Source organism: Dermochelys coriacea, chromosome 10 (assembly GCF_009764565.3).
Source record: "Dermochelys coriacea isolate rDerCor1 chromosome 10, rDerCor1.pri.v4, whole genome shotgun sequence".
NCBI classification, from domain to species: domain Eukaryota; kingdom Metazoa; phylum Chordata; order Testudines; family Dermochelyidae; genus Dermochelys; species Dermochelys coriacea.
In genome coordinates this window covers 32,863,529-32,884,956 of record NC_050077.1, presented here as the reverse complement: position 1 = coordinate 32,884,956, position 21,428 = coordinate 32,863,529, and the positions used below count along the sequence as shown (strand labels likewise).

General features: G+C 46.0%; 2 protein-coding genes across 6 annotated transcripts in view; both read right to left on the bottom strand.

The window, feature by feature from the left end:
• NAA60 (N-alpha-acetyltransferase 60, NatF catalytic subunit) overlaps positions 1-14,426 on the bottom strand; it is a 55,793-nt gene extending 41,367 nt beyond the window's left edge. Inside the window, exon 1 of one of the 5 annotated variants that reach the window (XM_043494481.1) lies at positions 14,296-14,426. The gene's annotated coding sequence lies outside the window, so the exon portion shown is untranslated. Of the gene's footprint in view, positions 1-149; positions 435-1,319; positions 1,703-1,756; positions 1,929-10,011; positions 10,031-14,295 lie in introns of those variants that run through there. The other 4 variants (XM_043494480.1, XM_038420755.2, XM_038420756.2 and 1 more) reach the window with 4 other exon arrangements.
• Positions 5,137-20,577, bottom strand: C10H7orf26 (chromosome 10 C7orf26 homolog). Its single transcript, XM_038420754.2, is given in 14 exon segments — positions 5,137-6,901; positions 10,012-10,051; positions 14,296-14,364; positions 14,367-14,654; positions 14,657-14,680; positions 14,683-14,820; positions 15,423-15,458; positions 15,461-15,577; positions 15,580-15,586; positions 17,601-17,726; positions 17,728-17,823; positions 18,609-18,650; positions 18,652-18,808; positions 20,426-20,577. Coding segments are annotated over 13 exon segments (1,350 nt in total). The 5' UTR covers positions 18,802-18,808; positions 20,426-20,577; the 3' UTR covers positions 5,137-6,684.
• Positions 20,578-21,428: the final 851 nt, after the last annotated feature.

Sequence of the window (21,428 nt, the reverse complement as noted above, 5' to 3'; positions counted from 1 at the left end):
AAGACAATAGACAAACTAAAACTGCTTCACCTCAGTGTGTGGGGTGAGCCCTTCAGAATTAGCATACACCTTAAATTTGTAGCTGTTGCCTAATTAATTTTAAAAGAAAACTCTCCCTTCACAAAATTATAGGTAAAATAAAGTTGTACCTTACAGCAGCTACGAAGTATAGCCTGGTAGTCTAGAGCAGCAAACGCTTCCAACCAGGAATCCATGTTTGAGAGTGACTATGCAGGAAACGGTAGGAATATTTAATTTAAAATCAGTTCCATCCTCTTTTCCTGAATAGCTAGTCATGAGACAAGGGCTATGGCTACACTGGCACTTACAGCTCTGCAATTTTCTTACTCAGGGGTGTGAAAAAAACACCCCGAGCACAGCAAGTTACAGCGCTGTAAAGTGTGCGCCGTGCTCCCAGCGCTCTAAGATAATCCCCTCATGGAGATGGAGTACCAGGAGCGCTGGGAGAGCTGTCTCTCACTCACACTCACACTTCAAAGCGCTCCTGCAGGAGCACTTCCGCGGCAGCGCTTTGAAATTTTGAATTTAGCCATGCCCAAGGTGTAGTTCCCTTTAAACTCAATTTATAGATCTTTTCTATTTCTCGCACTAAAGTTATATTAGACAATGAGAATTTAAGTTGTCACACTCATATCAGATAGCTAAACAATTATGAAACTGAACCATAGTAAGTAAAAAAAAAAACAAAAACACCACAACAAAACCCCCCACAATATCCAGTATCACAAACATTAAGTAACACATATCTCTAGGGCAGGGAAGTAGTATTACTACCAAGTTTACAAATGAGGCAAGGCACACAGAAATTAGCTTGATCTTCTAAGGAACTGGACCACTGCAGTCAATGGGAGCTGCAAGCGTTCAGCACATCTGAAAATTGGGCCATAAGTAATTTGCACAGGGCTACCTAGTGACTCAGTGAGGGAGTTTGGATTACAATTCAGGCATTTCTATCTCAAACCACTAAAGACCTGACCAAATCTTTCCATTAACTCTAGATACTTGTATCACAGCAACCAAGTGTCCAATTAGACTAGGCTAGTTAATGCTGCCAAAAAAAAAAAAAAAGATTACAAATTACAGCAATAATTTCCATGAAATGGTGAGATGAAAGGAGGAAATGAATTCCAGGTAGTGTGTGATCCTTGAATTCTCCGCATCAGACCACAGATTTGATAAAACAAGACGAACAGAGCCGCTGTCAGAAGGTGTCTATAGGGAATCAAGATATCCCAGCGTTGGCACTGAAGTCATGGGACTGTTTCATGGCAGAGAATTCGGAGAGTCACTTCCTTTACCTCTTCCCACAGCACAAGAGAAACCATTTGGAACCAAAACCAAGGGCGTGTGTCCACCTGGCGTCACTCCTGATGGACTGTCCCCGAGCAAGGCCCCAGAAGACGCGAGGTCGGCCATGGAGAGCTCCGCCTGCAGACAAACCCTTAGGCGCTTGGAAGCGGCGCCAGGAACCCCGGCGCTCCGGGCCGCGCCGCTCCTTGCCCCGCAGGGCGAAGGGGTGTGAGCGGCGAGGGACGCACGGCTGCGGCTGGCTCAGGCGCTCTCCGAGCCCGGCGCAGCGGTTCGGCGGGAGCGCGGACTCGAGGCCGGGCAGCGACTCCGGGGCGGGTCGGCGGCTCCGCACCTCAGGCTCGCGGAAGCAGGACCCTCCATCGGGCGGGGCGGGGCGGGGCCTAGCGGCACCAGCGGCCAGGACTCCAGCCCCCGTCCACTCACTCGGGCGGGGCGGCGGCTGCCTCGGCCTGCGGCGGGAAACGCGGCGGGGGCGGCGGGGCGTCACTCAGCACATTCCGGGCCGGCGGAGGCCTGCGGGGCCGCCCCTGAGGACCCAGCGGGATCCACAGGCCCAGACAGCTCCGCCCGGCGACCCCCGCAGCAAGCCGCCGCCCCATAGGCTCCCCGGCCCCACGTGACATCCGCATCGCCGTCGTAGCCGGAACTGTATGCGCGCATGCGCGCCAGCTGATTCTCGGGCCCGCCGGCTTGGGGGTCGGCAGCGGCCGCGGCGCAGAGCGGCGGGGTGGGGGGGGGGTCCCGCCCGTGCTGTGAGCGCCCCGCCGGTGAGAGGCAGCTGTAGGCCCGTGGCCCCCCGCTACAGCACTAGCCTCAAGGCTCTGCGCCTGTCCTGGGGCGCGGCCGCCTGAGCAGTGTCCGCGACTGCTTCCCCTCCCCCCACCCCAGCTGCCGCGTGCTTAGCTCGGGAGTTGGCCCTGGGCAGCAGCGTCCCCCTGCCCGGCCCTCTGGAGTCGCCCCCTGCTGGGCCCATCTCCACGTGTAACATTAAAGCACTGCCATTAAACCACCTCCACGAGGGGAATAGCTACGAGTGCTGGTGCACTGTCCACACCGGCACTTTAAAGCACTGAACTTGCAGTGCTCAGGGGGGGTGTTTTCTACTCACGAAAAGCTTAAGCCCAAATAAATCTGTTAGTCTTTAAGGTCCCACAGGACTCTTTGTTGTTTTTGTGGATACAGACTAACAGGCTACCCCTTTGATTACAAAACACTTTTAATGTAGCTCATGCATAATTCAGATTTCTCTCTAGTCCAGAGACAAAATCATGCATTCATGTAGATTTTAAGATGAAACATCTCCCCTTCGTGCCTCCGGAAGATCTGGATGACCTTGTAAACTGGAGCAATAGTAATAGGATGAAATTTAATAGCGAGAAGTGCAAGGTTATGCATTTAGGGATTTTTGTAATAAGCTGGGGATGCATCATTTGGAAGTAACAGAGGAGAAGGACCTCAGAATATTGGTTGATCACAGGATAACTATGAGCCATCAATTTGATATGGCTGTGCAAAAAGCTAAAGCGGTCTTGGGATGCATCAGGCAAGATATTTCCAGTAGAGATAAGGTGGTGTTAGTACCATTATAAAAGGCAATGGTGAAACTTCATCTGGAATATTGTGTGCAGTTCTGGTCTCCCATGTTTAAGAAGGATGAATTCAAACTGGAATAGGTACAGAGAAGGGCTACTAGGATGATCCAAGGAATGGAAAACCTGTCTTATGAAAGGAGACTCAAAGAACTTGGCTTGTTTAGCCTAACCAAAAGAAGGCTGAGGGGAGATATGATTGCTCTCTATAAATATATCAGAGGGATAAATACCAGGGAAGGAGAAAAATTATTTAAACTCAATGCCAACGGTGGACACAAGAACAAATGGATATAAACTGGCCACCAGGAAGTTTAGACTTGAAATTAGGTGAAGGTTTCTAACCATCAGAGGAGTGAAGTTCTGGAACAGCCTTCCAGGGAAGCAGTGGGCACAAAAGAATATCTAGCTTCAAGACTAAGCTCAATAAGTTATGGAGGAGATGGTATGATAGGATAGCCTAATTTTGGCAATTAATTGATCTTCAACTGTTAGTGATAAATATACCCAATGGCCTGTGATGGGATGTTAGACGGGGTGGGATCTGAGTTACTACAGAGAATTCTTTCCTGGGTGTCTAGCTGGTGAGTCTTGCCCACATGCTCAGGGTATAGCTAATCACCGTATTTGGGGTCAGGAAGGAATTTCCTCCAGGGCAGATTGGCAGAGGTCCTGGAGTTTTTTTTGCCTTCCGCTGCAATGTGGAGCATGGTCACTTGCTGGACGATTCTCTGCACCTCAAGTCTTAGACCATGATTTGAGGACTTCAATAGTTCAGACATAGGTTAGGGGTTTGTTACAGGAATGGGTGGGTGAGATTCTGGGGCCTGCATTGTGCAGGAGGTCAGACTAGATGATCATAATGGTCCCTTCTGACCTTAAAGTCTATGAGTCTGTGCCCATGCACGGGAAAATACAGCCTGACAGAATTTCTCTGGTGAAAGAGCTGTGCCATTGGAACTTTGTAAATGTACCTTGGAAGCCTTTATTACAATCACAAGCTGAATACATAAACTTTTGCAGTGAGATAAGTTAATGCATTTTAACGTAAACAGAGACCCTTTTACTAGCCCCTTGCACCCCATAAGCCTCTGCTCCAGAAACCATAGAGCTTCAAACAGGCTCAATGGCAATTAATGCAGAGGTGTACGGGACAAATGACAAGATCCTGTTACGAGTGAGCAAATGGGCAGATGACTATGGACGACTGCTAATGATGAAAGGGTCACCATGCATAAACTGAGCACTGCTGCAGTAAGCTATCTTCCTAGCTTTTCTAAGAACTGTGCAGATCACTACATGACAAACGGAAGATCATGTAAGCCTTCCTGTGCCAGATGCAGTTTGATGCGACAGGGGCTGCTCTCACTATTCTACTCAGTCTTCAGTAAACTTTGCCCTTTAAAGTTCAGCCAATGGCCAGAATGGTCCCCAATATACAGCAAGAATCCATCACGCACATTTTGGTTTTGAATGGAGAGAGCATCAGGGGACATTCTACACTTGTTGATACCATAATCAAATTACTACAAACTTCACTGATATAAGATGTGTAAATGACATGCCAACCAGCTTAACATAGGACTAGAGCAGGGGTCTCAACCATTTTTCTTTCCGAGTCCTCCCCACTGTGCTACAAGAAATTCCACAGCCAACCTGTGCCACAACAACCTGTTTTTCAGCAAATGCAGTAGATTAATAGCCAGGGCAGGTCTTAGGTGGTAGCCAATTGCCCAGAGACCTATACCATGGTGGGCCCCCGTGAAGCTAACTTGCTCGGTCTTTGGCTTCAGTCCCAGGCTGGACTTTAGCTTTCTGCCCTGGGCCCCAATGAGTCTAATGCAGCTCCTGCTCTCTGGTTTATTTTGATGGCCCCCCATAGACTGTTCATGCCCCCCAGGGGACCCCAGGCACCCATTAAAACTGCTCGAACTAGAGTACTTAAATTCCTTCTAGACCTGTTGACAGCAGCATGAAATCCAGACATGCATCATCATGCTATGCATCTCCAGGACACCTTTCTCAAACCCAAATCATTAAGAGGTAGAGGTTAATGGTCCCTCCACCTAACGGAAGTCCCCATTCATTTGGTTAGGTTAATTGTCTGCTGACCCCATCTAATTTGAAACTATCATCCTTCAAAGGGATGATGATAGGAAAGTTCTACAAGTAAGGTTTTTAACTTGAGTGTCTGAAACAGATCAGAGATACAAACAAGAAAGAAATCCCAAGAGTTTTAATTAAAAAAATGGGAGGCCCATCCTTGAGCACAAATTTTTGGAAAACAGGCTGCAGACAATTTTAAAATCAATTAACTAAAGGTTAAAAGCAAAATAAAATGAGTGTTACACATCAAGCTTACCACCACCTCCACTTCCCCCTTTCAAGTAACCTTTCAAAGGAGATATGGTACAATGTGTATTGATAAATAACTTTTTCATACTCCTTTCTGCTCAGTAGTTCTTAGCTTCAGGACCTTTTAGTCTTGTTGGCGCTTCTACAAAGTGATTAATTTTATCTTTCCAGGGAAAGAGAAGTAGACAAACATCAGGATTACTCTCCAGTTGTAATTTATTGAGTGAATTACAAGTGCCAAGCCCCAGCTTCCATCTCTTTGTCCTTTGATTTTAGTGTGTAATTGGATAATTATTATTGCCACCGTCTCTCTGTCCATTAGCGTGACATCTGAATATGTATAAAGAAATAAAGTGATTGACTTCTAGAAAAAGGATGCCCTTGCTTCCTTCTAAAGCCAATGAAAGGGGCTTAGAGAATTTCACTGTGCTAGAAAACTACCCAATTCTGAGGGGGATACATTATGTATTTCACTGCAGTGATACAGAAGACAAACTTATTATCTTGACTAGAACACTTTTCCACAGAATACAACATTCTAATTAAAAGCCTGTGGTACTGGGAACCTACATTCTCTGGAACAATATTGGTATGCATTTTTTGTGTGGCTGCAAATTAATTGCAGTAAAAGGTTAAACTGGTAAACATCAGTAACTAATTTGTTGCAGTAAGCTGTTGATAGTGATACCAGATTGATCTCTACATTTCACAATTTGTTCATTTGAACATATGAAAAGGATATTCCAGAGGCTTACAAAAAAACCCAAGGGATGGCTGCAATTGCAAAGGAAGTAAGTTCCTTCCTAGCAGAGGGCCTAAAAAAAATTGGATTTGCTGAACACCATTTGAGAGATAAAAGTGAGGCAAGCGATCACTTCTCACTCGTTTCTTTAGTGGTTTCCTCTCAAAGGAAGTGCTACCTCCCCTACACCTTGCACTTCAGAAGAAGCATTCGCCGTGCCAAAATATACAATGGATACAACCGTTTACAAAGAGAAAGAACAGGGGACTAAATTGCAGTCTTGGTATGGTTTCTTTCTGTCCCTCACAACATGAGAAGGAGCAAAAAAGTAGATAGTCTCCCTAGAGAGTCAGACACGTGTACATGTGAGAAACACCAAGATCAAGAATATAAGGTACTGCTCATTAGAGGAGTTAGAGTGATATTAAAAACCCCATACATTCCAGAGGGCTTGTTTTTGTCTCTCATCCATAAATATGGATTATAAAAAATGTCCATGTTTAGGGCTAGAGCAGCACTAGCAGCTGCCTCTCCCCTACTCTGAAGAAACTCTCAAACACAATATTAAAGCGGAAAATATGGTTCCATAAATGTTTGGTTTCCCTCTGTAAGGCTTCCCCCAGTAAGGGAAACTGGGTGCACATCGTACAGTTTAAGTTAGGTTCTTTAGCGAATAGGCCTGTATGGGAAAGTCATGCCTGGTATAAATGTCTGCACAGGATGGGCTGGGAGTGCTGGATGAGCTGGATGTGCAGGCAACGCAGGGTGTGCTGCATGTGCAGGATAGCCCAGCGGAGGGGTGTGGATATGTGGATAAAATCCTGGTGGCAAAGCAGCATGGGTTGGTTGTTGCACTGGACCTGAAATCACCAGCTGGAGTAGGCTGCGAAAAGAAGATCCAGATAGATGTAAGTATTACTCCAATAGTAAATTGTTCGAACAAGGAGCAGTTTGGCAGAAGTCCTGCTCCATGACAAGAAGAGTCACTAAAAAGCCCTTGCCAATGCATAGCAACAAACATTGGAAAGTGCTTTAGGGAGAGAAGGTGGCAATTATGCTTATGACATCCTGCAGACTGATGTGTATGGTGCAAGGTACATGCACAGTGGTATTTCTCAAAGGACCACTGTCCATGATAATCAACAGAGTTAAGTATTTTCAGTAATCCTGTTGAACAGCTGGCTTGTCAAGAAAGAGGGGGCTCTGGTTACCATCTCTCCAAAGGGCAGTTCTCTGTGAGGCTCTATGGCCAGGCTGCAGGAGAGAGGGCGAGGGCTCAGGTTTCAGAGGGATGATAAAAACGAGTGAGACTGTCAATGGTTTATATAAACTAGGATTAAATACCCAAAATCAGCAAGGGTTAATTTTTTAAAAATAGGCAAATGTTAAGGCCAACATTTTCAGCCCCAGGTGCCTAAAGTTAGGCTAAATCCACACTTAGAAACCTAAATAGAAATGGCCTGATTTTCAGATATCAAAGCCTACCTTTAGAGACTCAGGTTTTAATATTTTGGCTAATAATGGTTACAACAAACAAAAAATAGCACGGTTAAGCATGGAGTCCAAGTACAATAGGTGGGAATTAAGGATGGGGCAGAGGTAATTTTTCAAAATTGCATTTCACTTTCACAGTCTTGTTTGTCTATTTGTCTTAATCCAGGCTCTTATCCTGCAAACTGGGTGGACCAAGGAGGAGTCTCACTGACTTTAATGGGGTCTGCCTGGCTTGGGGATTTGTACAGATTTTAAGGCCACAAGGAACAATTAGATCATTTAATATGACCTCCTGTATACCAAAAATCAAACTATCTTGAATTATAGTTGGGAACCATTTAAGAATTTACTAGATTCCCAAAAAGACCATAATTCCACAACTGAGGAAAAAGGCCATGCTGGTTTATAGGGGACATGAAGGCAGCTATAATATACATCTCTATATATAAAGGGAAGAAAGGGGATCTTGATAGTAACGAATACAAATCAGAAGTTAGGAATTGTAGAAAAATGACAAGGGAAGCAATGGGACACAGGGAGAAATCTGTGGCCTGCAGGGTTAAGGACAATAAAGTTTTCAAAAAATGTATTAGGAACAAAACAATCCTGAAAATGGTATTGGTCCATTACTAGATGGAAATGATAGAATTAATAATAATGCAGAAAATGCATTTTATTATTTATTTATTTATATCCTTCCAATAAATATTTCTGTTGTGTATTTGGGGAAAAATAGATGATACAATCTCATCATATGGTGGTAACTCTCCATTCCACTAGTCTCTGGAGGATGTTATACAGAAACTGGTAAAGTTAGACATTTGTAAATAAACAGGTCCAGTTAATTTGCACCCAAGAGTTTAAAAGAGCATCCTGACGAGCTCGCTGGACCATTAGTGTTGATTTTCAGTAAGTCTTGAAGCACTGAGGAAGTTCCAGAGGACTGGAAGAAAGCTCATGTTGTGCCAATTTTTAAAAAGGGTAAATGGGATGACCCAGGTAATTATAGGCCTGACAGCTGGACTTGTATCCTGGGCAAGATAATGGAACAGCTGATACAGTATTCGATTAACAAAGAATGAAAGGACAGTAACGTAATTAATACAAATCAACATGTGTTCATGGAAAATAGATCCTGTCAAACTAATTTGGTATCTTTTTTTTAAATGAGATTATAAATTTGGTTGAGAACGGTAACAGTGTTGATCTAATAGACTTCTCTAAGGCATTTGACTTGATACCACACAACATTTTGATTAAAAAACTAGATTATAAAATTAATATGGCACACATTAAATGGATGAAAAATTGGCTCACTGATAGGTCTCAAAATGTAGTTATAAATGGGGAATCATCATCGAGCAGGTGTGTTTCCAGTGGGCCCCTGCAGGAATGGGCTCTTGGCCCTACGCTACTTAACATTTCTATCAATGACGTGGAAGAAAAACTCATCGCTGATAACCCATTTGCAGATGACCCAAAAATTTGGGGAGTGGTAAGTAACGAAGAGGATAAGTCAGTGATTCACCAAAATCTACACTGCTTGGTAAACTGGGCACAAGCAAACTATATGCATTTTCATACAGCTAAATGTAGTAAATACATACATCTCAGAACAAAAGAATGTAGGCCATACTTACAGGATGGAGGACTCTTTCCTGCCAAGTAGTGATTCAAAGAGATTTGGGGCCATGATGGATAATCAGCTGAATATGAGCTACCATTGTGACACTGTGGCCAAAAGAGCTGATGCCATCCTGGGATGCATAAAGAGGGGACGCTCCAGTAGTAGGGACGTTAATTTACTGCTGTATTTAGCACTGGTGTGACTGCTGCTGGAATACTGCGTCCAGTTCTGGTGCTCGCAAATGCAAGAAGGATGTTCAATTGGAGAGGATTCAGAGGAGAGCCATGAGAATGATTAAAGGATTAGGAAAAACATGCCCTACTTAGTGTTTGGAGTCCGTCTATTTAGCTTAACAAAGAGAGGTTAAGGGATGACTTGTCACAATTTAAAAGTACCTACATGGGAAACATTTAATAAAGGGCTCTTCAATGTAGCAGAGAAAGGTATAACACAATCCAGTGGCTGGAAGTTGAAGCTAGCAAGTTTAGTCTGGAAACAAGATGTTAAATTTTTCACAATGAGGATAATTCAACATTGGAACAATTTACCAAGGGTCTCCATCCCTGACCATTTTTAGATCAAGATTGGATGTTTTTCTAAAATATATGCTCTAAGAATTATTTTGGAGGTAGCTCTCTAGCCTGTGTTATACATGATCACAAAGTTCCTTCTGGCCTTGGAATCTATAAATCTGTGAAATTTCACCCAGTTGCCCCTGTATTGATCCCCAAAACTTGTGTTTGACTAAAGCACACCTTCCAAAAAAGCACTTACATTATAAGATCTTCAGGCAGATGTCTGGCTCAACAAACATCTAGGAAATGCCTTGAAATACGCATTACAATAAATACAAGTTTAGAAAAGTCCCTTACTTGTTGTGTGGTAGCCGAGCGCACACTGTTCTCAAGTCATCTGAAATTCAAGAGAATAGAAAACAAAGAGTGTGGATAAAGCAAAATAAAAGATTTTCCCCCCTCTACTCTTCATTCTGGGAAGTTTTAGTCAGATTTCATAAAATGACTAGTAGAGACCCAAAATTTCATCCTTTCATGCATAAGATATGTATAGAGAACATTTCCCTATAATTTTTACATCACAAACCATTTCGCACATGATCCATCTGCAGTGGAGCATTCTCTCACTTGCCTTATATTTAAGTTAAATGGACAGAAATTCACATCTGTTGCAAGGCAGACAAACCCTAGCACAAAATTCTTAGCAGATTAAACAGACAGAACTTTGCCCAACTGGGGCAGCCACACTGGCAACACAACTAGAGCCAGGGGAGCAGCACCCAATTCCCCAGGGAACCACTGCCTTGTATGGTTTGCAGAACGCTACAGGGGGTTCGCCAGAAAAATTTCAGTAATGGTGGCCAGAGGACCCCGGGCATTGGAGGCAGCAGGTAGAACCCGAGCCCGAGGGAGAGCGGGGCAGGGCAGTTGGGGCTGGCAGCCCTAGCCCTGTCCGCGTCAATGGGGGAGCTGGCAGCCCAAACCTCAGCACTCCATGCAGGGCTGGCAGCCCAAGCCCTAGGGAGAGTGGGGCCGGGCAGTTGGGGTTGGCAGCCCGAGCCCCGGTGGTTAGCAGGACCTGCAGCCCAAACTCAGTGGAGCTCAGTTGACTGGGGCGGCCAACAGGGTCCAGCAGCAGGACCCCCCAGAGTGTGGAGGAAATTTAAACTTAAATCCCTGGAAATATTCATTTTTAGGAGGGGTTCATAAGATTTCACAATTTAGTGAAAGGGGTTTATGGGCTGTTAAAGTTTGGGAACCACTGATATAAGGGAAGACTGCTATGGGCATCTCATTTTTAACAAGTAGTACAGTTAAAAATAGGAAGCCTGAAGACTACAAGTCCCATCATGCAATACTCCATCTTGTGCAAAACAAGACAAGGAATGGAGATTCAAAGTACCTCTTTATCAAGTATTAGACTGCTTCAGGTCATGCTGAGGTAGAAGAAACGTGTTTGGGAACGGTTCAGGCAAGAAGGAAGAGCAGATCTCCAAATCCCCGGTATCAAAGGCTACAAATTGGTTAGATGTACTCTCAAGGGATTCCAATAACAGTCATGGGAAACAGGCAGCCAAGATGTAGGCAATACCAGAAATATCACTGCCCAATGTAAAGTGGTACTTACATTTCGTAAGGCACCCGCCTCTGCTTTTTCCTACTGTTGTAGAAGAACTCTGCTTGCAGCCCTTTCTAACTGGTTTTTGTAATTATAACTGAACTTTATGTTGTCATATCAAAGTTTGTTATTGACAAACAAGTGTGCTGCTCCTTCCTTCCTCTTCCCCAATTGCTACTTGGGGAGTAGGACACCAGTCCTGGCACTGTTTGTATCTTTATATGCCCCATTCCTCTGTGCACTGCTTCATTTACCCACCAATGAAAGCTGCACCCTGCCGAGTAGGCTTGGAGGTGAAAAGTTCCTCAAGAGGTATTTTCAGATTTGTGATAAGAGACTCAGGTAACAGAATTTGGGACACTGGCTCTATTGGCGAAAACAGTTTACAACCAATTTAACAAGAATCCTACTCTAAAGAACATGCAGTTGTGAAGTCCTTTTAATGCTGGTTTAAACAAATTCCTCCCAATTCTATAGAAAACCGAATGCCCAAAAGTGTGATTAGCCGATATTTATATTGAATTCCCTTCCTCTTCTGGTATAGCAATCCCCCAACATGGGCCAAGTAAATAGTTAGGAAATAAGTTTAAAGGGACAGCTTTTTTTTTTTTTTTTTTTTTTAAAAAAAAGCCTCACATTTTAGCTTGCTACTATTACAAAAACAGACCTAAGTTTACTAGAACTAAAATCAGAGAAAAACCTGATTTATAGTTGGCTTTGTGCACTTGATAATACTGAGTACAGTCAGTGTAACAGGTGCTGAGAGGAGTTGATCAGGTTCACACAGGTGCCTCAGGAACACCTGTCTAGGAAAAAAGGCTGGTCTCTGAACCTCTGGGTCTGGTGAGAAGCCCTGAGCTGGGGAAGGTTGGTTAGAATTTTGGTCTTTTATTAGCAGATGTTCTGTTATATTGCTCTGAGAAAATGGTATGATTGGCTGACCCCACGTTTGGGTTGAATTACTTGACCAGCCATTTTTACTTTTTATTTGTGTGGGTCTTTCAGACATTTTTGGGCCACACAAATTGGTAGGGGGACTTTAGTTCCAAGTATTACACCTGCCCCACTTTTAATTCAGCTTTTAGACATTGACTGGATTTTCAAGTTGGTGTCCTTTAATAAATCACCAAGATTCCTCAACACGCCTCAGATTTATAATGATCCTAATGCTTAGCTAATGAAATAAGTTTACCATCACGTGTAAAAAGTACTAAAAATTATAGGCCAGGGAACATAAAACCCCCACGCAAACAAATCTTGCTTCTCTCATGATGAAAAAAGACTAGAAATGTAGGCTTCAAAAATGTTTCAGATAAAACCACACCTGGACTATTCTCCATATCATGTTTATACCCTATGGTCTAGTTCAGGGGCCCTCATCCAGTGCAGAGAAACCATCGAGTTGAACAAACAGGATGCCGTTTCCTTTTAAACCACTGGAAAATGTGTCCTTCCCCAGAGCTCCTTCAGAGAACGGTGGTCTGCCAGAGATTGTGGTGTGAGCAAACCAGGTAGTTCTTTTCAGTCATATGGGCCCCATGCACAGAGCCACAAACTGTTTTTTTCCTACTCTGAAATGTCACGAAAAATCGTCCCCTGTACCCAGAATCAGATATGGCAAGTAAGATTTGACTTCTTTTAAAATTGCAGAACCAATATACCGGCCAAATAGCCAAACTGGATTCTACTATGGCTCATGAATTAGAATTGTTTACTAACTTCTAATTGCAGTGCAAAACTCTGCCTCAGTTAATACCAGTACAGCCCCTTTGAAAGCATGGGCTGTACAATATAACTCCGGGCAGCATCTTTATTATATGTGATTCACGTGCCCACAAGAACATGGATTGACTTTCAATTCCAGGGTGTTGGAAGGGCTAGCACACATTTTTAAAAGGGCAAGTTTACCCTGGAGTTATTGCGCAAAATTTACACACGCACAGCCATCCCCTCCCCATAAAATGACATACTGTTTGTAATGAGCCATACATTCAATCTGTAACCCACCTAACCCTCCCACTCCAGTCTCTCCCCCTCATGACTATAGGGGTGCTAACGGGCTACTTCCCCTTGAACAGTCCCTTGAAATATCTGAGGCACAAAGTGGGTGAGGTAATATCTTTTATTGGACCAAATTCTGTTGATCTGAGAGACACTCTTTGAACTTACACAAAGCTTTTCTTTGACCTGTGTAAGCTCTTTCATGTCCTGGGATCAATACAGCTACACCACCACTGCACATCTTGAAATATGTTAACTACTTATTCTAAACAATCTGTTCCACCTTGTATTTAGCTGTGACACTCCGACTCCTTTTCCCAGACCCAAAGAAAGCCTGTATAGCTTGAATGCTTGGTCTCTCGCACAATAAAAGATATAACCTCACTCATCTTGTCACTCTAATTTTCACTGTATCATTTTCAAAGGAGAATCATAGCCTGCATCCTTCTCTAACCTATGCTGCAAGGATGTACAATGGATGGCTACATTCTAACTTTTTAATTCAACTGTTTTAAACCAGTTTAGGAAACAGGGTTTAAAGGACATATATCTGGAACCCATAATTATCTAACTGTGTAGGACCTAAACAGGCCACAGACCCATCATCTTGGAGCGTTTTGATGTCAACTGTACCATTCAGGCTCTGTTTATGGGCCCAGAAGAGGACAAACATACTCCCATGTCAAAAAACAAACTACAGACCATCAACACAGCCTGGCAGCAATGGTGGGAGTATGAACAGAAGAGTCCCTCCCAAATCCCAAAAGCAACAATCTTTCTTGATAGTCCATAGCACTTATTTTCATAAATGGTCTTTCCTTTCTTACTCTCTGTCCCAAGCTGTTTGCTACACCCAACTTGTAGCTCTAACAATCTCTTATTCCCTAAGACTTATGGAATATTTCTTCTGTTAATGCATTTACCCATGTATTATCCCTCCCTCACCTAGAGACAGCCTACCCACATACCAGAGAAAAGTGATTTCATGCCAGGCTCTTCACCAGCTGCTTTCAGAGACATACCTCTAGTGCATAGCAATGCTCCTGATGCCATGGCCACCTGCAGAGCCTGAGCCAATCTGTCTAGAGCCGTTCAATCTCTTTGGAAGCATTAAGTGGATTGAGTTCGTCAGACAGTCTGTTAATTTCCTCAACAAGTGGAACCACGTGGTCAAAGGGCACTAGACCCAGTCGGCCATATAGGTTCTTCTCTGTTAAGTGCCCCTGAAGCATCATGAGAACCTGTAGGACGCTTAGATGTAGTTTGGAATACAGCAGATGGCAGTCTTTGTCAGCTCCAGTGGCCGAGTCCTTGGCAATTTTATTGGTGAGGTGACCATTTGAGAGAGAAGCCTTCTTTTTCCTTTTGTAAGCCAAGGGGCCTTCACACACCAGCGGATCAATCCAGGAGGGGGGTGAGCTCTAAAAATCCTATTGGCAGGTTGGCTGCAATAGGAGTGTTTAAAAAAGTGATAAGTATCAAACGGGGGTCCTCAAAGATCCAGGAGACAACCATCTCGAGCAAGTCTGAAGGGGGGATGAGATCATCTAAAAAAAAAAAAAAAGAGAGACACTGCTCAGCAAGTCCCCTTCTCTGGCATAGGGACAGCAATTTCATTCTCCTCCCCTATGCTTCATCTGTAAGTCTGGGCCCAGCCTCTGCTAAAATCTTTATTCGTGCATCTCTCTCTTTCCGTCCCAACTACTGCAATTCTATTTTTATTGTCTCCTAAATCCTGGCTCTCTAACCTTCAGAATGCTACAGTCAGATACCCTCACTCCAAGAAGCCTGAGCCAAATTACCACCAGCTCTAGTCCCTTCACTGGCTTTGTAGCCACATCTGAACCTAGTTCGAGAAGACCCCTTTGTTCCTTGCCCTTCATCAGGACCGTCAACAACAGGACCAATCGTTACATGGACAGTTGTCTATTACAAACTGGATTGAGATCACTCACCACTGTGTTGTACTTCTTAGCTTCCCACACACACCAAAGGATAGGTGCTGCACCCAGCACCGTGTCTAGCAAAACTATGGTGCTGAGTGCCATTAAATGCCAATAGGTAGCTGAGAACACAAACATGCCCATAACAATCAAAGGGCACTGCAGCATTTGTTTTGAAAAGAGAATGCTGCCTATTTGCAGTTTACCTGAAGAAAGGTCATAGAGCGCGGTAACCGACGTATGAACTGGCAGCAGAAGCGAGGACTGGCGCTGAATATTTGTTTCAATGTCTGAATGGAACCTGGCACCAAACAGCAGTAGTCATCCACTAAGGCACGGGCTAACCTCACAGAGTAGATGCAGGTGTTCGCTGAAAGAGATTTGCAGTACCAAGTGGTGACAAGTACATCATATCAGGATGTAAGAAATTCTGCAGAGCCAGCCCATGGGGAGATACAGAGTTTTTCACTAAGGGTATGTCTACACTACCCGCCAGATCGACAGGTTGTGATTGATCTATCGGGGATCAATTTATCATGTCTAGTGTCAATTGATCCCCAATCGCTCTGCCATCGACTCTGTACTCCACCACAGCGAGAGGCAGAAGCAGAGTCGACAGGGAGCGGCGGCAGTTGACCCCGCACCGTGAGGAAGCGAGGCAAGTCAACCTAAGATACACAACTCAGCTGTGAGAATAGAGTAGCTGAAGTCGATGCATCTTAGGTTGATTCTCGCCCAGTGTAGACCAGGCCTAAGGCTCTGTTACATGAATCTATCAGTTGGCTGTACTACATCTTTTTGCTAACTTTTAAGTTTTCGTTGATTTATGTAAACACAAAGATCAGGCGCCTCAGCTTTAGTTCTGATGGCTGTGGCTAGCCCTCATTACAATGAGTTCACTAGTTTATCAGATCCGAAGTGAGAATTATCCTGCAAAGAAGAAACAGTCTTACTAATTATCATCTGGAGGGAGGGTAATTTCATTAAAATGGATACAAATATCACTTTGGAACAAGACAATCATTTTTTTTACCAGGACTGTCACCTTTACAAACACATCTAAGCCACTTTTAGCTTTACTGGAGTAGACTAATAATAATCTGTGCCAAAAAAACCCCCCCACCCTTAAAGAAACACCATCAACTTGAAATCTACTATCTATTCTAGTCAAACACGATTTAAAAGGTATTTCAGACACTATACCTGCCCATGTCCCCCTGCCAGTTTTTTTTATTTCAACTATATGCTTCCCTATTTTCTAAAAATGTTTTCTCATTCATTACTGTATGAAAGACCGATCTGTAAACTGACCATTCCCAGACAAAAAATATTTAAGGTCTAGGGTACAAGTCAGTAATTGAATAGTAAAAACCTTTGCAAGAATTTCTACAACTGGCCAAAGTTACATGTATCCTGATACAGAGCGTGATGTTTCATCATCACACTAACCTTTGCTCTTCGCATGAAAGTGTACTATTTATATGAACTGAGGATAGCAATGTCCTCTGTCCACTGCTGTCCAAGTCCTCTTAACTACAGTCCCTCACTTGACACTCATCCTGAAGACCACCATGGCCCAGAGGAAGAAAGCACGCGCCCAGTGATTTCTGGAGGGTATCAGGATCAGGGCTCCCCTGCCTAAAGTTCTCAGGAAAATGAGCGAGTGGGAGATGTGTGAGAAATATGAGGCCAGTTCACCAGGCCAGCACTGTCCCTGCAATGTGTTTTTTAAGCACCAAGTTTTTAACATGGAAACCTTTTGTACTTAAGTGATCTGAAGGAGGCAGTGCACCACAATAAGCCACCCCCTCAAAGTCTCCTGCCACCCACATTATACCCCTTCCTGTCCTGCAGCCTTCAGGAGACCTATATGGAGAAACAGTTACACTGAAGACTTCAGGGAAGTGGGGGGATTCCCCCTCTGCTGCCCTTCTCCACCCCTTCCATCCCCCTGTCTGCAGAACAGCCTGCTTCTGCACATCTCCTGAAGGTGGGGGAATGAAAGCTCACACCTGTGGCCCTTAGGAGGCACATCAGGTTGGGGCTCCCCTAAGGCAAACATAAAGAGATCCACAGGAGCAGGGGCATGAAAGCTCGAGAGGCTTGGAGAGCCGTAAAGTTATGCCCTGCACAGACCTCCGCAGGGAGAATGTCCCTCGCTGCACTGCCCTGTCAGCTTCCCTAAGCTGCATGGGAGACTGCAAGTGGAGCGTCCACAACTGTTGCACTGCGAGTTCTGTGAACTGAATCTAGAGCCCACCTCTCAGTCCTAAACCTGCATTGCTTTGGCCACTACACAGCCCCTTTTCTTCAGTTCACCCACTTGCACACCATGTCACCTAGTCAGCTCTTAGGGGACTGCCCTATCCATGCACCAGCTTTACCTGCAGCCACGATGCAGCACATTCCAGAACGGGAACTCTGCACACAGCTACTGCCATGGAAACCAATTTTCCTAGCAAGACCATCCTGCCATCATCTGCTTTGTTTCCTTGAGGGCTGAAAAGGGCCTGAGAAAATGATCTGCCGGACTGAATCCTTGGTTTGCTCTTGGAAATAACTGCACATGATCTCAAGGAGTTGAAGCTCCTGAAGAGAATTCAACCTCTAAAAAACAAAGCCAGAAAATAACAGAGTAAATCCCAATGTAGCATGTCCAGAAACAGAAGGAAGCATTATGAAAATATGCCTCTTTCTCCCTTCCCCATCACACTTCAATCTCCTGCTCATGGGCAAGCCTGGCCATACTTCTCCATGAACAGCCTGTAGAATAGGGTACACCACACTGACCAGCAATTTCAGGGACAATATAAATTCCTTGGTTGAAAGATCAAACAGCAGCAGTGAGTCTGAGGGTCTTGAGGGCTTCTGAGCAGTAGCAGAAATGCTGGCCTCCCAGACTTCCTAGCCTATTACAAGTGTAGCCTGACTTACCATCTTTCAGTTCTTGCATCCTCTCTGGTACAGTGTGCACATGCTTAGTTCCGAGACAAACATTACATTTACTTATCAAGCTAGAAAGTTTATTAATCATATTATTTGCAGGGTAACTGCATGGAGCTTGTTGTCAAGGCAAAGGATAAAGTCTAGAGCGGGACCCAAGAGAACTCTCAAAAGAAACTAAATCAAAATACAAAAAAGGGTCTAAAAGTGACTCCTTTTCCTGGTTCTTCCAGTGCCTATTATTTTTCTAGGCCCTGATCCTGCACCCAGATCTACATGGGTGGACCCTTGTATCTCTGTAGAGTCCCACTGATTAATTGGGGCTACAAGATTCCAGCTGTGTAGATTTGATTTCAGGAACAGAGCCTAGATTGTAAGTGCAACAACATCAAGACATTATCAGCCAATTCAAATGCAGTTGTATTTTGCTCATAGGACCTGTTACCTACTTTAGGCTGGGAGTTGCGCTCCTTGGGAATCTGAAATATGAAACTCTTCCAGCAACTCAATTGGGCCTTTGTCCACAATGGGAAGAGGTGCATTTTGGAGCTGACTGCTGAAGTAGATGTCCAAGTGATACAGCACTTCTTTGGCAGCACTCAGGGCATCCCGGCGGAGCAGGGAATGACGAATGTCACTCATTGTGCTCCTGCAAGAAAAGAGACAAAAAAGTGATGAGTAAACCTCAATATCAACAACAGCATCTGTCTAAGTTCTTCTGCCTCAAGGAAATGAGAAGCTTCTGCTTTTTTTTATGTGGCAGTTCTCTTGTATTTGCATGTAGGGATTCTTGAATGGGAACAGCCAGGACTTAAGATGGCAGGGGTCTGTCACCCTTTCCCAAAAAGCCCTCTATTTTTGTTTTCTTTGGCCCACACCTCACCCTACTTTTATTTAAGCAAACAAGCAAGGCCAAGAAACACAAAGCATTTCTCATACTGAAAGCATTAACGGCTCTGGCTCCTAAATATGCTTAGGACTCTTGAGAAACAATAAGCTGCTGTACTGCTGTCACAAAGACAGAATCACAGCACAGAGTCAGCAGACAGACGTTTATGTGCCTCAAATATAGCCAATTTGTGGAAATGGGATGAGAAAAATGCTTCATTCTAAAACTAACCTAGGGCAGCACAAATATGTCACCCTATGTATATCTGCAGCAGTGGTTCCACTTGAAAAATTTACCAGACACCTAGCAGCCTGAAGCTTCTGCATGTGGGGGAGAAGACCAAAGCCAGTGGCTCCAGAGCTCCTTCTGCAGCTCAGCGCTTTCCCAAACTGCTTTGGAATGAAATATATCCGGTTCTTGAGTTTCACTGTTACAAAGTTCTAGACAGCCACCAAGAAACCGACCAATCATGTTAGCTTCAGTCTGGGCAACTCTGCAAACCTCCCAGGAGCAGACCAGGCTCCCAGGAGCCCTGTCTGCAGCATCAAGATCACATCAGAGTGCCAGTTACACACAAGCCCTTTTTGGAAGGTTTTCTGGGCTAGGGAAGTTGCTGGTAAATGAAAACTCAGATACTGCAGAAAATGCTGGCATAGCCCCCCACCTTTACCAAGGCCAATCGCGTCAAAACCCCTGTAATGTTCTGTGCCACTGCTTCAGGTCGTTTGCTGGGGTGCCAAGCACAGCACTGTCTCTCCAGCTGTGGGGTAGGAGGCTAAGACAAGGTACAGCTGTGTTGTGCTCACTGGGCACAGTTACAGGTCCAGGTCATGGATGTGTGATGCCCCCAACAGAACTGGCACAAAACCTGCTGTTCCCCACTCCCACAGATGCCCCCTCCTATCCCCAAGCCTCCCAAATCCCCTCCCCCCATGTATTCCCTGCCCCCAAAACCCCTCCTCACCCCAGCCCCCAGTGCCCTTCCCCCATCCTTTCTCCGTCCCTTGCCCCCAAATCCCCTCCTCACCCCGGCCCCCCAGGTGCCCCTCCCCCATCCTTTCTCCGTCCCCTGCCCCCAAATCCCCTCCTCACCCCCGCCCCCCAGGTGCCCCTCCCCCATCCTTTCTCCGTCCCCTGCCCCCAAATCCCCTCCTCACCCCGGCCCCCCAGGTGCCCCTCCCCCATCCTTTCTCCGTCCCCTGCCCCCCAAATCCCCTCCTCACCCCGGCCCCCCAGGTGCCCCTCCCCCGGCGAAGCTACTAGCAGCCCCCAGGAAGTCACGAGGCCGCCCCAGACCCGGCCCGGCCCCAGGGGCCCCGCGCGGTTGTGGGGCTCGGCCCGGGGCCCAGCTGAGCGCGCACCCGCTCCCGGCCGCACCTCCTGCCGGGCCCGCTCAGGCGAACATATCCGGGCGGCCTCCGCGGCGGGGCCGGGCTGAGGCGGGAGGAAGCGGCGAGGCCTTCCGCGGCCCAAGGCGGCGCAACGCGGGCGGCACGGCGGCCCGGCCCGGCCAAAAAGGGGGATGGGACGCGGCCATCCGCTCACAGCGCCACCTGCTGGCCGCGCGCGCGAGGCGCCCGAGAGGGGCGGGGTGAGGGGAGGAGCTTGTGGGGTCGTGCCCGCGGGGAAGAGGGATGTGTGGGGCCATTGCCTGGGGAGGGGAGAAGGAGGAGGGCTGGGGGACTGGTGCCCAAGGGAGAGGGGTATGTGGGGCGGGTGGCCCTGGGGAGAGGGAGTTGTGGGGTGAGTACCCCTGGGGAGAGGGGTATCTGGGTTGATGCCAGGGAGGGGGGCAGTGCTCAAGGGGCCAGGGCCATGCTATAATGTGAGTGAGGGACACACAGAGGGCTGGTAAGAGACTGCTCTTTAGTTCCCTGTGCTAGGTTGGTGTTAGGAAGGGCGGGTGCCCCTTGTGTATGTGGATTCAGAGCAGCAGGGTGTGTCAAGTTACCTCCAGCCCTGGGCACTGCAGTGCCATGCTCCCCGCTGACTCTCACTGGGACCGGAGCCAGCTGCAGACCCTGAGGCACCATAGGGTCTGTTCTTTTACGTTGCACCGTGAAAGTCTGCTAAGGTAACCCCCAGGAAAAACCGCTAGTGTAGGGGCCCCCTCCAGTGGCATAGGGCTGAGCCATCCCCCTGTCGGCACAGGGGCACATCAGAGGCGTGGCTGAAGCGATGCTGCAAACTGGCTAATCTCAGTTGCTGGAATGGCCCCTAGGAGCCAGCACAGCCCAGCCTAAATTATAGAAGCCCTTGGAGTGCCCCTTTTTATGCTGTGGTCTGGGCTGGCACCACTGTTCCCTCTAAGCTGTGCGAGTGTGCACGTGCACACAGATCCTAAATCCCATGCACACGGCAAAACACTGCGCACACAAAC